This window comes from Ischnura elegans, chromosome 4 (genome assembly GCF_921293095.1).
Source record: "Ischnura elegans chromosome 4, ioIscEleg1.1, whole genome shotgun sequence".
Taxonomy (NCBI): Eukaryota; Metazoa; Arthropoda; class Insecta; order Odonata; family Coenagrionidae; genus Ischnura; species Ischnura elegans.
This window is the reverse complement of record NC_060249.1, coordinates 127,967,130-127,983,558: the sequence shown is the minus strand read 5'-3', so window position 1 is coordinate 127,983,558 and position 16,429 is coordinate 127,967,130. Positions and strand designations below refer to the sequence as shown.

The 16,429-nt window shown below is 39.2% G+C and overlaps 1 protein-coding gene across 1 annotated transcript in view; it reads left to right on the top strand.

The window, feature by feature from the left end:
* LOC124158043 overlaps window positions 1-14,592 on the top strand; it is a 57,475-nt gene extending 42,883 nt beyond the window's left edge. The window contains exons 12-17 of the mRNA XM_046533203.1: window positions 4,417-4,622; window positions 4,710-5,011; window positions 12,256-12,379; window positions 12,477-12,763; window positions 13,622-13,767; window positions 13,873-14,592. Of these exons, the coding sequence (XP_046389159.1) occupies window positions 4,417-4,622; window positions 4,710-5,011; window positions 12,256-12,379; window positions 12,477-12,763; window positions 13,622-13,767; window positions 13,873-13,943 (1,136 nt within the window). The 3' untranslated portion in view covers window positions 13,944-14,592. The remainder of the gene's footprint in view (window positions 1-4,416; window positions 4,623-4,709; window positions 5,012-12,255; window positions 12,380-12,476; window positions 12,764-13,621; window positions 13,768-13,872) is intronic.
* Window positions 14,593-16,429: the final 1,837 nt, after the last annotated feature.

The window sequence follows — 16,429 nt, the reverse complement described above, 5'->3', positions numbered from 1 at the left end:
CATTTCTTCGTGAAGAATCCAGAATTTCCCGGGCGAGAATCCAAGGAGGCCAATTATCGGAGCCGTAACTTTAAGCAGACTTCTTGACCAATCGGGAGACACCTGAATCAGGCCAAAATGAAAAAAATCTGAATCTGACACTCGGAAGCACGAGGACGAAGGGCGAGTCAATTTTCGTGATGATATGAATTCTTTAACCCGGCGGAAATCGCGAGAAACATTCATTACCGATTATTCACTTCAGCATGATAACGATTCATTCGAAACGAATTTTCATAACGAAAAGGTTGGGAAGAAGGCATTATTAAATGAAATATAAAAACTAAAAAGAAAGTATTTTTAATGGCGAAACATCGATATTTTCAGTAACAGAAGAAATTTTAACTGTAAAAACTCGACCTGCAAACCTAAAACTCGACCGATCTCTCCAGCAGTTGCACCTTCTTCAATTCTTTTAATAATACCAAGTTTTTATTCTAATATCGCCGTTTTTTCTTCACGTCTGAAGAACCACCAGGATAGCCACTCTTCTTCGTGGACATTTTTTTCGGTTGGCATCAGAAAAATATACGGATAATGGGTAAATGAGGCGATAATTATTCGCTCAGATGCATAGTTAACATACGCTACCCACGCCAACCTTTTCTGTCGAACGAAAATTACCAATCGCATTAATATGGTAATATTTACGCATCAGATGCGCTTGCGTTCTATTCGCCATTCATTTTTTTTTTCGCCGCGCATAATTTGAACAACGTTATCGCGAAGCAATAACGACGTTAAATGATCAAGGGTTTCAATTTTTGGACAACGTTATCGTGAAACAACGTTAAACGGGACGACGTTAAACGAGGACACACTGTAAGTCTTTGTTAATGAAGCTATGAATCAAAGCCAGTGTTTTGAGACAGACAGAGTCTCGAGAGATAAAGTTTTACAAATGGGGCGGCCTTCCACATCGAAACACCCCAACCATGACAAATTGGTGGACAATGTAGTGTGGGAAAATCACCGTTTATACGTTAGGGAGGAAGACAAAGAAGTGAACATTAGTTTTCGATCCTATCTGACAATTTTGATAAAAATTTTGGGCATGACACACGTCGCATCAAAATCCATTCGTCACGATGGCCTTCCACCACGAGAACGCTCTGGCTCACATGCTGATCGTGACGGAGTTTTTTGCCAAAACTAGAACCTCCGTGATCCTGTAGCCACCCTACTTTTCTGGTGGCTCACGACTGATCAGACTTTTTGTTTCCACAGTTATAATCAACCTTGAAAGGGCACCAATTCCACTCTATTGCGGACATTGAAACTAATTGTATGGCAGACCTGAAGAGGATCCCTAAGGTGGCTTATTAGGCAGGGTTTGAGAGCAAGAGGAAACATTGGCAAAGGTGTGTCGTGAGCCAAGGCATGTGCTTTGAGGGTGACAAGTTCGATTAAGCTGTATCCGTCAAAATTAACAAGTTATAATATCAGTCTGGTTCTTTTTTGACCACACCTTGTACATACCTAGGTTGCATAATTTAGAGGTGATAATTATGCCTTGGGCAAAGCGGAAAAGTCAACAAAATATCTTCATTTCAGCCATGTGCCTCTGCTTAGTGATTACAAGTGGTCATCAACTGAGGTATTACTCATGAAGTTTCAAAATGAGATTTTCCATCAGAAAGACAAGTTATATCCCACAGCTATGCAACCCACATTTTAATTAGGATAAGTGGGTTGCTGGTATTGTTACTTATGAGGAGTGCACTACCCCTCTGTGCTGGGGATTGGATGCAACCTCTCTGAGCTCTAGCCAAATACTTAATCCTCCTGCAGCCGCATGGGTAATGCAGCCCAGCTCTGTTGACTGCTCTGTTTCTTTAATGCACTTGATGAGATTGGTGCAAGATTCAGACACGACGTCCTTTCCTTCACTTTAGGCACACATGCCAGTGGTAAAAATTAGAAATTCTTTAAGAGGTTTACTGCAGGCTTAACAATTTCTTTGGTCAACATCCATTGGTAGCACTCAACTGCTCTTCACTTTGAGGTCAGTTAATCGTGGTGTAATAAGAGCAGCAAATATAAATAGTGAAGTGTGACTTTTCTGTTTTCCGTTTTGTGACTTGTAAGTACGAAGGATGATTGATTGCATCAGTGGTGACATTCGCTCATAGGAGCACTCCTAAGACGTACTCCACAGATTTTCATCAAAATGAGTAAATGGTAGAGTTTGGTAAGTGTGAAATTTCCCATGCCAAGAAGACTATTGATTGCAAATAGGTATTAGCTAACAAAGTTCTGAGGCCTCGGCCCATTTGGTGCCCAGAGCAAGGCGGTGGTGGAGAGGGAACTGGGGGATGACCGCCACACTCACCTCACCGCTCTCACAAATGGCATTCTGGAGACGAGAATTTGAGGAAAAGAATCATAGGCTTCATTATATCAATTTTTCTCTTTATTTGGATACCTAGGGAACTTAAATGGATACTGCAAAATGCTTAGTGGCAAGAAAAATTTGTTTAATGTCATTAGTGCGATTATTATGCACATTGTCATTTTCTGTTTCTTGCTTCTCTTATTCAGAGCCGAAGTGTCACCATAGTGCCTATACATGCCAAAGGCGATTGAAGAGAGTAGAACCTTTTACTCACCTTCAACCCCTCAGATAAGTTAGTACACTACGATACCCAAGTTCCAGAATATCAATACAGCATACATGGATAAATACATAGCAAGCTTTGGCCGCTAGTTTCACCTCCCACTTAAGTATAATGCCCTCTCCAGCACAGCACTCGAATAATTTACTTATAATTTTATCTCTATCTATCATACAATTGTCCTTCTTTTCCTAAACTCGATCCATTAAGAAAGATGCTTACCAAATGTGCTACTTCCAATATTTTTCACATGGGTGATATGAAAAACAGCTGATTGTGATGGGACTATTTCATGACACATATAGAAGGTGTGCTTTGCGTTTGTATGAAGTTATACTCTTCTCCTCAAGTTTTTCTTTCCTAGAGCATTAATATTTGATTGAATGGGCAGTCACAGATTAATCCCATAAGAAAATGAGGGTGATACCTAGTATATTCTGCACAGTCCCTACCTTATTCCGAAATTTTGCCAATTTAGGGTGATTTGTAATGGTAGGAAAAGTGTGCAATGAATTATTGTAATTGAGGGAAGTATTAAAGATTTCCACTGGAAGTGTCACATGTGGAGTGGAAACATTGGAAAAGAGCGTAGGTCGAAGGATCATTTAGCACCATCTCCTTCTTCACTCTTCATAATCTCAAAACAAATGTACAATTAAGATAAATACAGTGGTCACTGAGGATAATCTTGAATTCCGAGACTTGGCTATGGACTATGAGCACGGACTTGCAAGAGCAGCGAAGGAAGAGGGAGTTGCGAAAGGGAGGTAAAACTCTGGGTGCCTAAATATACTGTTAACCTTATATATGTGCTATGTTGACATTCTGGAACTTTAGAATCGTCCTAATCAGAGAGAGTGGTAAGGTGAGTGAAAGGATCAACTCTCTTCAGTTGCCTTTGGCATGCCTAGGCACTATGGTGATGCTTTGTCTCTGAAAAAAAGAAGCAAGAAACAGAAAATGACTAATAACACCACAAAAGACATCAAACAGATTTTTATTGCTGCCAGATATTTTGCAGTATCCCTTGTCCATAGCTTTAGCAGCCTTTCAGCCCATCGCTTGGAGACAGGAAATTAAAACTGACATTATCCTCAAATTTACCCCATATGAGTAATTACTTAGCACTGTCTCTACCAAATCTATGCCCACATAAATAAAAGGAGAAATTGAAAATAATTCACTTTTAAGAATTGATAAGTAGTGCTAGTTGCCAATAGCACTACTCGATTATTCATTATGTTTCCCAAATTTGGAATTTGTGTATATTCTTTTCAATTCTTAGCAATGTGGATTAAAATGCAATATGTACTTTGTTTCTGCAGTGCTCTACATATTATGATCAATACAGGCTTGCATTCATGAAATTCAAGAGATGAAAGGTTGTTAAGATAAAAAATTCTTTTTGCTCAGTGACTGTTATATCTTAAAAGTCAAAAGCAAAGAAAATTTTAGGAATAATCAAACCAATGATTCGTACCTTCTAAATCCCACCCGTTAAAGCTGGCAAGATGGCTGGATCTTAGATGGGGCGGACCTCCCCCGGTCAATAGACTTCTTGACACAGGAAATTTGACATTTGTGCTTTTATCACCAAACACAGCCATCCTGTGAAGTTTAATCACAATCTTTGGAGTACACCTTAGGAGAATCACTTGAAGGTGTTAAGATGATGAAAGAATTCACCAGGAATTTTTAAGATGCAATTAAGTATTTTTTTTCCATCCCATAATCACTCACGTAATTATTTCTACTATTCTAGTGCCGTGGGGACCTTCTCATGTTTACGTGGCCAACAGGACAGAGACCGCCATCAAGTTGATATGGAAAGCAAGAATACCACCATCAACTAATGACATAAATACATTCTCAGTATTTTATCGAGAATCTTTACTATATTCGTCAAATCATACATGGAATGTAGTAAAAATCTCTTTCAATGAAGACAGTGGCAATTTTACTTGCCAAGTAAGTTAATAAATTTCTATGAATGAGCTAAAAGTAATTACGATAATTCATGGATGATTGTCAAGCAGCATATTTTATATTCTGTAGATCAAAAATTTAACTCCTGGAGGACTGTATGAGTTTTGCATTCACCTTGATAAACTTGGTGATAATGTGGCTACCACTGGTGAAGAGGGAGGCTCCACTGGAAATATTCATCACCCAGCAGAAGTTACATTCACAGAAAATTTGAGATCTGTTTGCACTTATACTCGGACCCTGCTTGAGAAGCCATACATCCCTAATGGAACCATCCAGTTCAGATCATGCAGTTGGACTATTTGGCATCCAAGTCAACCTATTACCCTGAACTTCAATCACAGTGTAGGCCAGGATCAACTAAGAACCAGGTTTGTTCATTGCATGAGGGGATGACTTTGTAAAACAACTGTAGCCATATTCAATGTCCACCTGCACACTCCAGAGTTTCACAGTGTCTTTTCCCCTGGGCATAAGATCGGGAGTGCAAACCCTGCAAATCATAGATAATGAGGAGAGTTTTAACACTGCATCTTGCCCAACTTAACCCCATTTATGTCTGATCTTAGATGGGGTAAAGCTTGGTAATAGTCATCAAGGAATAACTCTTGGCAGTGAAAGGAGTATTTCCCACAATTTTCAACCAAATTTCCCGGAAGAGAGCGGACCTAAAAGGAGGTCAGCAAATATCCCCTTCAAAGCCTACCAAACCTCTTTAACGAGAGTGAGGCTGGATTTACCTCTATTCCCTGCAGGGATATGGGTTCCTTATTAAACCCTGAAGGAAGAATGCTTAATGAAAATTACCCTGCCACTAAACTGGCCCCTCGGTGGTTAGAACATTTTAGCCACAGCTGGGGAGATTGGGATAGAGGGCAACTAAGTGGTGAGAAATTAAGTCAATCCGAGCAACCAACACCCTTGCTCAACCAATACTGCACAGCAGAGCAGAAAAGAGAGCCTTTGTAATCCCCCGGACATTTTTCTTGAGGCTCCTAGGGAAGGAACTCGGCAAAAAAATATTTGAGAGATTTAAGAGTAGAAATGGGTAAGTGGGTATTATGCCATGTATATAGCATTAGTGTCTATTTTTATAGGGATTGGGCTCTCTTTTTTTATGCTGGCATTTAATTCAGAGTGCCCATGTTCAAAAACCAGTTGTGGCAGAAGTTTGTCCGTCTAAGCTCATTAATGCACCATGTGAAGAGCACAGGAAGTACAGTATGTACTTGGTTGTAAGGGGTTTTTCAGCTAATGTCCCCTTTCATTAAGAGGCTTTGCATGCACCCTACCTTTTCACCTGCTCTCAATGAGCAAATGAAGTTATCTGTCATTCACACCTTTCTGATACAATACCAGGCCATGGCTTCAAATCTGGATAAATTCCATAATGCCTTCTCGTCTAATAATCCTCACAATACGAATGGCTAAACTTCTGATTTTTTCTTAGGCCTGAGGTGGCCCCTGGAACCATTCTAACCTCCTAAATTGATGGATCTACTTTCATCAATCTTTGGGGAATAAAATTATGTCACTGAAGGAGATGCATAATTTTGAGTATTTGAGCACATTGGATATACATACATATGTTGCAGTGAATGTCAGCCACTCAAAGAATCAGGGAAAAATTGAATAACATTTAATATCTGAGATTATCAGCACCTTAGCGGCGCTCGTTATTTTAAATATTATGTTAAAATTTTCCATTCCAATTGATCATTTTTAAATTTTCAGTAGTATATCTTTCCTTCCTTCTTAGTCTACAAATAAATTTGTGTTTACATAGTGTGGATAGTTTTCATTTTATTGGCCTCTAATTAAAAAGTTACATTGTTGGATTTACAGTGCAGCTGAGGCACCGAGCATTTCCTCATCGCTACATCAGGGACTGCACTCTTGATGCCGTTTTCAAAGTTATAATGTTTTGTTTGGAATGCTATAGTCTACTTTTAATAATATTATTAATATTTTAAACTTTATAAACAAAATAAAATTGTTAAATAATGGGAAAATATAATTGTACTAATTTTGCTTTGTCTTTTAGCTAATAACTTAACAAGGACCCGACAGCTGCCTTAGAAAATCGAGTGAAGAAAGAAATCAAGCTATCCTCCATTCCAAAAGAAGATCATTGGAAAGTTATTCCTCATGCCTCTAAAACTCCACGACTGTATGGACTTCCCAAAATACATAAAGCAGGAATACCTCTGCGACCGATTGTGAACACTATCGACTCACCGACGTATAATTTGGCCCGCTATATATCTAGAGACATTCAGTCCTTTATTGGGAGTACCGAATCCTACGTTAAAAACTCAAGCCATTTCATCGAGCTACTAAAGGATTTAAGAACATCAGAGAATGATATTCTGGTCAGTTTTGACGTTGTGAGTCTTTTTACTAAAGTTCCGGTTAATGATTCAGTTCTGATTTTAAGGGAACTAACTCAGAAAGGGCTCCCTAATTATGTACCCGATCTCGCAGAATTATGCCTCAAAAACAGCTATCTTCGCTACGACGGAGAAATATATTCCCAAGTAGAGGGAGCTGCTATGGGATCCCCTCTCTCTCCGGTCATAGCTAACCTCTTCATGGAGAAGTTTGAAGCCGATGCTCTTTCATCAAGTGAATATCAACCGGTATGCTGGCTCCGATACGTTGATGACACTTTTGTTATTTGGCCACACGGGAAAGAGGCTCTTGAATATTTCCATGAACACCTGAATAATATTCATGATAACATCAAGTTCACCAAAGAAATCGAAGAAGATGGCTCCTTACCGTTTCTTGATGTTCTAGTAAGGAAAAGGCAAGACGGAAGCTTGGGACATTCGGTCTTTAGGAAGAAGACCCACACAGATAGGTACTTAAACGCGGCATCACACCATCACCCGCGTCAGAAGTCCTGCGTTATCAAGACCTTAAGACATAGAGCCCTTGCCGTTTCTGATGAAGATAGCGTAGAAAGTGAAATGGAACATCTTATTTCTATTTTAAAAGGAAACGGATATGCTAATTCATTCATTAGGAGAGCTTTAAGGGAAGTCAAGGCCCCGATGGAGAAAACAAAACCAAGTGCTTTTGCAGTTCTGCCTTACGTATCAGGAACAACGGACCGGATTGCTCGCATCCTTGGAAAAGCCAACGTTGAAACCAGGTTTGGCACGTTGAGGAAGATCAGAGACCTACTTCCATCCGTCATTGATGCTGTTCCCCAATTACAAATGGAAGGCATATATGAGATTCCGTGTTCATGTGGGTCTAGTTACATCGGACAGACCAAACGGAAGATAGTGACAAGGCTGAAAGAGCATGAAAGGGCGCTGAAGGCAAGGCAATGGGAAACTTCAGCTGTCGCCGATCATTTTATGTCGGGGCCAGGACACAAGATCCTCCTGGATGAGGCCAAAGCCATTGCAAGAAAATCTGCATATTATCCACGGCTTATTAGAGAGGCGATAGAAATTTCTAAAAGACCAATGAATTTTAACAGGGATGATGGATATAATTTGAGCCATGTGTGGAAGAGATACATTTCGAAAATTTAATTACAATATTCCACCTTTCATCTTCCTTTTTTTTTTATATTAGATGTTTTAAAGAAGTTGGCTTTTATTTTATTTTTATTTTTATTTACTTTTTTTAAATACCTTAACAACAATGGACCAGTTTTTCCAACGGTATGATAGGTGTTTATATTTTCATTCTCCTGACGACGTTCCCAGTAAGTGGATCGAAACGTTGAGTTAAATATTAATAGCACGCAGACGTATTCCCGAAAATGAATTATAATAGTGCAAGAAACATAACGTTTGCCTCTTTATAATGTTCAGTGACAAAACTTCATCTCTATGCAAAACCTATTCTTAGAAACTCATGGTTAGCCTAGGATGATTTTTCCATGGCCTCCGGCATCTTCGCTCCACATCCCTCCCCCACGTCCACATCCCTGCCATGGTGATGGTCATCTTTTGGGAAATCCAAGGGTTGTAATGAATAGAATTACACCCAGCGGCAATCCTAAGAAAATTTTAGCACAATGTGTTATTCGAATTTGTAGTATAATACTTCTTTATCTTTGAGAGGAAATTTCTGATTGAATGTGTAGCTGTAACTCGGCAGGGGATTCAGAAGTTCCACCGACCACTGTGAAAAACACATCGCACGGTTACTGTTATGTGTCTTGTGGCTATCCTTTAAAAATATTCCTTTGCTGCTGCGATCGTCTGCACAGAATTGCTGACATTATTATTATTTTTTCCCAGGACGTTTCTGTTTGTCACAGGGGTGAAATCAGAAAACCTAACTAATTTTGTGATGGAAAAAAATTCTTTTCCCTGAGAATTAGTTCAGTATCTACATGGTAAAAATCTTTTCATCATGAACAACTAAATAGACAATTTACCACATAGTGAAAATTCGTAAATATATTTCTCGTTTCTTTGTGTACTCTATCGCACAGAGATTTTATTTGTCGGGTTTTTAGCAAGAACTTTTACTAATGAGAAGGGTTGAGTAAGGCAAAGAAAGGTGGGCAATACCAGTGAGATTGTTTTGAGGTGAAGGGGTGGTTTGTCAACTGCCAAGGATAGGGGACTTCCAAGATCGTTAGGCAGTTAAGCATAGGATATCCTTATCCTGAAAAAGGTTGAGAGAGCAAGGCAGCAATTAGACACAATAGCCTGCTCTTTCTTTATCCTTCCATTGCTGCATGAGGGACAGGGAACGAAAGCCTTGTCAAAACGCCCCGGGGTGGACCTCCCCTCATTTCGAGAAGGTCTTTCTCAGGTTGGTGGGTCTACCAACTGTAACCCTTACCTCTAAGAAGTATTTATTTTGGATTTTCCACCAATCCAGGAGTAAAACCTCATCTGCCGCACTCCCTCGCATCACATTTACCTGTCCATCTTTAAGGAAACATCCTCACTGAGGGAATGGGGCTTCGCGGTAGGAAAAAAATTCCGGCTCCTCTAGTTCCACCTCCAAAGCAACGTTGGATTATTTGACAGTATTGACGCTTATTATCCCATATTCTATATAGGTATTTATCAAAACCCATCAGATTTTATTTTTAGAAATTCCAGGATATAAGCTCCCAGAATATTCATAAGATTTGTCTTAATCGTCAGAATCCTGTAAAAATCATAAAAGTAGGTAACACTCGTCACTTCTCACTTCACCTAAACCTGTTCGATTATTAATGTTTAATAAATTGGTCTTCCTTGTACAATGCACAGATATAACATATGGGTGGACACAGTGAAACAAAATTATATCACATGGGCATATTACTTTAATTCGGTCCTCATTTTTACTATTTAGGTGCATAAAAAATAAGGCATTGTAAACATTAAAAAGCTGAGTTTGTCCAGCACTGCATATCAGAAAAAATATTTTAAAAACCATTAAACATGAAATTAAAACTTTCATTTGAAAATAACAGACAAAGGGGACAGAAATAGGAGCATTATGGCAGCAATTGGAAAAGAATGCAGAGTTCAAGATTTTTTGCTATAACTTCCACAATAATGAGTTGAATCTAGCAAAACACAATGAGAAATGAAGATAATAAACGTCACTAACATAATCAATCAGGAAACATGTCAATAAAGGCTAACTGTGACAGATTATAACAAAAAATAATGCAGTGCCGCTGCAGCACTGTTAATCCAATGACGTAACTAAATTCGTAAATCCATATGTGGGTTAAATTTATCGTTCATCAATTACTCACTGCACTTCATTAACAAGGCACAACTAATTTTTTATAAGCAAACAGGTTTTTATCCACCCTTTACCATGGGTTAAGCCTGTTTTCCAAATCTCAAGCATGAGGTTTGTGGCATTGAACACTGTGCCCATTGAAGCAGGTGGTAAGCGAGGTGCTCATTACACTCAGTCTTTGAAACCAAGATAAATTGAATCCAATTAATTAATTTGCAATAATAAAATGGTATGTAGGACTCCTAGATGCCAGTCCTAAACCAACATGCCAACGCTGATCCCAGGGTTTTATCTGTCCTTTGCCACCAGGTTACTCTCTTTTGCAAATCCCTAATCTCCAAAATGTAACATTTAAACTTTCAAACTCTTCAAAAAAAATATTTTAACAACCCTTACCTAATTCCTAACTTTTATATGACTCATTAAACTAAAAACAAGTACATACAACAATTTAAGTGATGTTTCAATGATTAAAAAATTGTAAATAAATACAAAATGAGAGAACAAGCAGAAATAAATTGAATTGAGTGAAGTAACTTGCAGCAGAGACCCGACTAGAAATTATGTGTTCTCGATTCATATTTATACGTTCTCCACTTAGCCACCCTAGCAGCTGGCAGTACAAGTCTTGTAAGACTCCCAATTATCCAGCTGCGGCTTATTCGTGTTGCAGATTACCCATGCGTGATTTTCACTCTCCTCCTGTAATGTCTTCCGTGGTGTTTATAAAAATTAAATTGGACGCAAAATTGCTAGAAATACTGCATTTTAATGTTTGGCTAACCTGGGCTTATTAATTTCACTAGAATCCCCTTCATAAAATGGAATTATTTTATTTACTTTCTGACAAGGAATGTTTCAAGTTTACCTTGAAGTCTGCTCCAGCATTGAAAAAGACGGTAAGCGGGGGAAAAACTCTTGATTAATTTAAAAGGTTCTTTATGCAATTGAAAGTTTAGAAAAATGTTATCCAGGATCTTTAAATGTATGCTTCATATCGCAATTGCTCAACTATTTCCGTGGTCTCGCATGCGGTTGAGTACAGCTCAAATTTTGTCGCACTCAGGCATGATTATGCCATGACTAATCAAGGTCAAACCGGAGAGGAAGGGATTTGTAGAAGTGAGGGCAGCAGAGAAAGAAGGAGCAGAGACGAAGGAAGGAGAGATTGCTTGAGTAATAGCCAGGCAGTCGCCGGGGAGGACAGCCTAGAACTGCTGCCAAACAATGGCACGATTGGGCGCTAGCTGCATTCACGGGAGCTCCGTATTCCTGTTTTCCAAGCCTAGTATTGTGCGACCATGCTCTGTGATCACGGATCCGCATCCTGCAGCAGTTGGAACCCGGATAATTTGTGTGAGATGCGACTGCGTGGCGTGGTGCCTGACAGTGTAGTTTCCGACGTCACACAGTGGTTTTGAAACATTCGAGCAAACCACTTTTCTGTATCCGCGATCACACAGCTTAGGATGCGTGGTTTTTGAAAACAAGGCTTATATGGAGCAGTAGACATATGAGATTAATCACGTTATCGCCACAAAAAAGATGGCGTTATGACGAAGAAAGAGCTCTGAGTGAGTCCGGGAATCAGTCGAAAATAAAAGAATAAGTCCATGGATAATAATTTGGTCTTTGATTTACGTGAATTATGAACGTTACAAGAAATTGAAGAGAAAGTTTGGATTGTTTGTGTTTTCCGACTGTTCGTGCCACCCCTCCCCATCAAAAGCCCAATTGGATAATCGAGAGGGAGTGCGCTGCGTTCGAGCAGTGGGCCAACTCATCCAATCTCATCCTCAACTCTGCAAACTTAAAAGCTGTCAGCTGTCGTAGTTTTCAATTTTGATACATCCATAACTCTGTCTAACTTTGAGAATAATTTCTTTTCTAGGGCATATCTGCTCTGTTTGACAAACATCCCACCTCGATCGAAAACCTTTGATCAGCACATTTACAATGAACTGCTGAAAGAGCTGGAGGTTAAAGAACTTCACATAGCAGCTGAACTTGATGTGGTTTGTGATCTGAAAATTATCAAAGGCCTTTCAAATAAATAATTCATCACCTTTTATGTAATTCATTTGTAAATTAAAAGAGGACCTATCTTTTCAGAATCTACACAAGGCAATTGAATTCTATCTTGGAGATGGTGCAATAGCAGGCAGTCTTTATGGCAACTTCACCAATGTACCATTGAACTTGACTCAGTCAGTCATCAGTGAAACAGCTGTTGAGGTGATGTTAGTAGCTGTCAACGACAAGAATGGGGGTCGCAGATATTCGTGGCAGAAAGCATTGTATCCACCTAATTGCCGAAGACAGTATGTTATCTTCTTACTAGCCTCCATAGGTGGAGTGATTTTATTTTTGTTGCTGCTGGCTGCTGGTATTTTCCTGTGGTATGTATTCAAAATTAACAAGTTAATCTGCCACAACCATCACTCATCTTATCTTTGAAAGTAAAATGGATTATATGGTTGATCAATTGACTTTAACACTTTCTGTTTTAAAATTTTGCCATTTAAAGTATGGTCGGTCTCTGTAGTAGAGATGGGTACTGTAGGGAGTACTTAGTTCTCGGTACTGACTGTGGAACCACAGTTGAGAATCGATCGCATAAAGTTGGTACTATGGAAACGGCTCGGAACGGTGGTGAGGATTTGAATTTGGGGCTCGAAGCCGAAATGGTCTGCAGCGTGTTCCAGGCCATAGCCACTGTCTTGCACGAGATTCTTCCATTTTTCATTCATAACTTAAAATACTTTATTGTATTGTATTTATTACTTTGTGCATCGTAGTAGCTGGGTGGTTACTGGGGGCCCGCCCCCCCATAAGCCTGGTGGTCCCCCAGAAAAATACGTAATTTTAAAGAACGGCTGCACCTGGAGGGGTGCTCCTCGCCTGAAATGGTCGTAGTGCCTCATAAAATTTTGGGGGGAAAGGGGTTCGGCACCCCCAATTACACTGGCTGTGCTTGAACATAACTAAATCTAAAACAAACACTTTGGGGGGCCAACCCCCCTCCCAAAATTTAATGGGGGACTACGACCATTTCAGAGGGGAGGATCCCTCCAGGTTCAGTCGAGCTTTAAAACAACAATATCTCTAACAAAGAACTAGGGGGGCCCGACACCCCCCCTGAATTTTTCTGCGTGGCCAATTAGCAGTGATTAGCAATTTTTTCAGAGGCAGATAATAGTATAACTTCCCAATACATACGTGGGAATAATACTTGTTTCTCCTTCCAAATATTACAGGAAATACAGGAAAAACCAGAAGGTTTTCGGCGACTGCTTTGCAAAAATCAGGAGTCTATGTTGTGAAAGAAATAATTTCAGCAGAGAATGGAAAGGTCTCACTGGTAAAGGAAGGAATGTCATGCATCTAGAACCTATTGAACCAGGTAAATCACGTCCTTCGGAACTTGATGAATATGTAATTTCATTATCCTTCACTATTTTGTTCATTGGATTATCTTCCTTCCTGACCCAATAATCTTATTTTTCAGATGATCAAACTGATTACTCAGCAGATAACAGACATGGAGGGACCATTTCACAAGCCACCATTTTTTCATGAGTTATTAAAAATGATACATTAATTAACCGCTGAAAATTCACCACTTGAAATGTTAGCTATAAGTAAAATTTTCACTTATACTGATAACATAATAAGAATCTCATTAGTGTTATTTATTTTTTTCACCTGTCATATATTTTATCTATGAATGATGTGAAATAATGAGGAGAGTATTTTGTGCAACAATACAATGATTCATACGTACTTTAATTTCTCACAACATCATTTTGTGGTATGACCACTAAGTATAGCGCATGGTGAACAGAAACATAAGTTGTGACCTCATGTTTTGTGATAAACATCAATTCCACCATTTTCCTTGGATACAGAACAAAGTGAAACCAATTATGCACGTAGTTTCCAGAACACACCCAGGTAGCATTCTGATGTAGTTCTAATATCGATACAATGGCGGCATATGTCGTCTACAGAAGCTATAATTGTTTATAACTTTATTTTGAGGACCTATGATTGGAGTTAAGTCACCTCAGAAAAAGTGCATACATCTGACTCAAATGCTCATCAAAGCTATCAAAAATACCGTATTTGTCTGAATATTATAGTCCCCCCTTTTTTCCAAAAATGCTCATGGTAAAAGTAAAGGGGGGACTACATATATCCAAACTCATTTTCTATGTTTTCCCCGAAACTGAAGCCTCAAAATTAAGGGGGGGGGGGGACTATAATCGGAGAAATACGGGAAGTGGCCATATACCACTGTATTATATTACAGTTTTGGAATTCTGTACCTCTATGGTGAGTTCTATTAACCTGCTCCAATTTTATTTTCCTGCGTTAAAGTTTGTACTTTTTAGTTAGGGAGACAGTCAGAAACTTCAAAAAGAGACAGTTGAAACTTTTTTTTTTAATTATTGATCCTCATGACTTTAATGTAATTCTTTCGTAAAAATTACAGATGATCTACCAAAAAGAAAGACTTTAATCCTGTGATCTTTCATTCACCTCAACTGTAGACCACAAACCAGACCAACAGGAATATTTTGGAATACTTTTGATTATGTAAATGGATTGTTTGGTGGACAATTGTTGCATGGAGTACCTGGGTCAATCTCCAAAAAACATACATTTTCTAAAGGCAAAATTAAAAAAAATTAATTTGTTTATATAATAACCAAAATTATGTAATAGCAGTTTGTCCATCATACAATCTTATGACTTAGGTGGCAGAGATCATTAGTAATATTTGCATTTTTTTATTTTTACTTTTGCGCTGTCTGCGGACATGGTATATATGTGTCTGTGGACAAAGCAGAAGAGGAATGAATACATATTGAGTTTACTCATGAGGAAAAGTTTGTTTCATTTGTGATTGGCAATTCTGTAGCTAGTCACAGTGTATCATGGTGTCCGTTACCATCCGTCATGTAGTACATGGTGTGTCATTTTTCGTGCACTCCCACTCTGAAATTTCTGGACCCCCCAAAGAAATTCCTCCGAAATCCTCCATACATCCTCTGAAATTATCTGCAGAACTTCTCCCGCTGAGGAGTTTTGCACTAAGGTTTTTCGCCAAGGCCTTCCACTCAAAGTCTCAGAGAAACTAAGTCTCGGAACTCTCTCTCTCTCTCTGAACCTGCCATCTGAATTAGCCATACTTACATACATACATACTTAGATAAAGACTCCTATAGCAGGTATGGCGGAGGAATACCTGCATCTGGAAATCCAGGGGAAGTTGGTGCTGAGGCATAAGAATACAGTTTGGAGTGAGAAGTACTCCACTTTCTCCTTTCAAATTTCTCTCTCCCTCCAAGACCTCATCCTACCATGTCTTTCCCCTCCTAGACTTCCAATAGCTTGCCTGAACTGTTGATCACGCCACTTGGCTGTCCCTCTATCCAGAAGATAGAGGATAGGAAACCCGGTGGTACTCTGTTCCTCCAACCCCTACTTGGACGACGAAAGGTGTTCCAGAGTTTTCCTGTCAGCACAGTCCGGGAAATTGGGACTGTTGGGGCTGAGCGGGACATTGCGAAGTAAATACTAATTTTACAATTCTAATTCCCCCTCCTTCGATCAATTCCCCCCCCCACTCTGCCCTGTTCCGGCTCTTCCTCTTGTGCACCGGCCTTCGACGCAGAAGGATAGCTCGACCTCTGACGGCAATTCTCAATTTATTTTTGGTGCTGACAGACTTGCCTTTTGTACTTAGTTTCTGTATTGGTTAAGGTTCGTTTTTGAGATTATTAGTTGTTAATGGTTATTATCAAAATACTTGCTAAATAGTATATTTTCACTTTCCCATGCTAGTTTAATTGAACATGACCTCTAAATTTTACAATAATACAATACAAATACAAAAATAATACAATTGTTTCTCTTGGTGGTTATTATTCTTGTTTTGTGGAGTTTTTCCTCATCTAGTCAGTGACGGACGAAAGGAGATTCCTGTTTCTGGGCTTACGTTATGAAATGCCAAGATTTGACGACGTAATGCCACAATGGAATGCAGAGTTCATGGACAT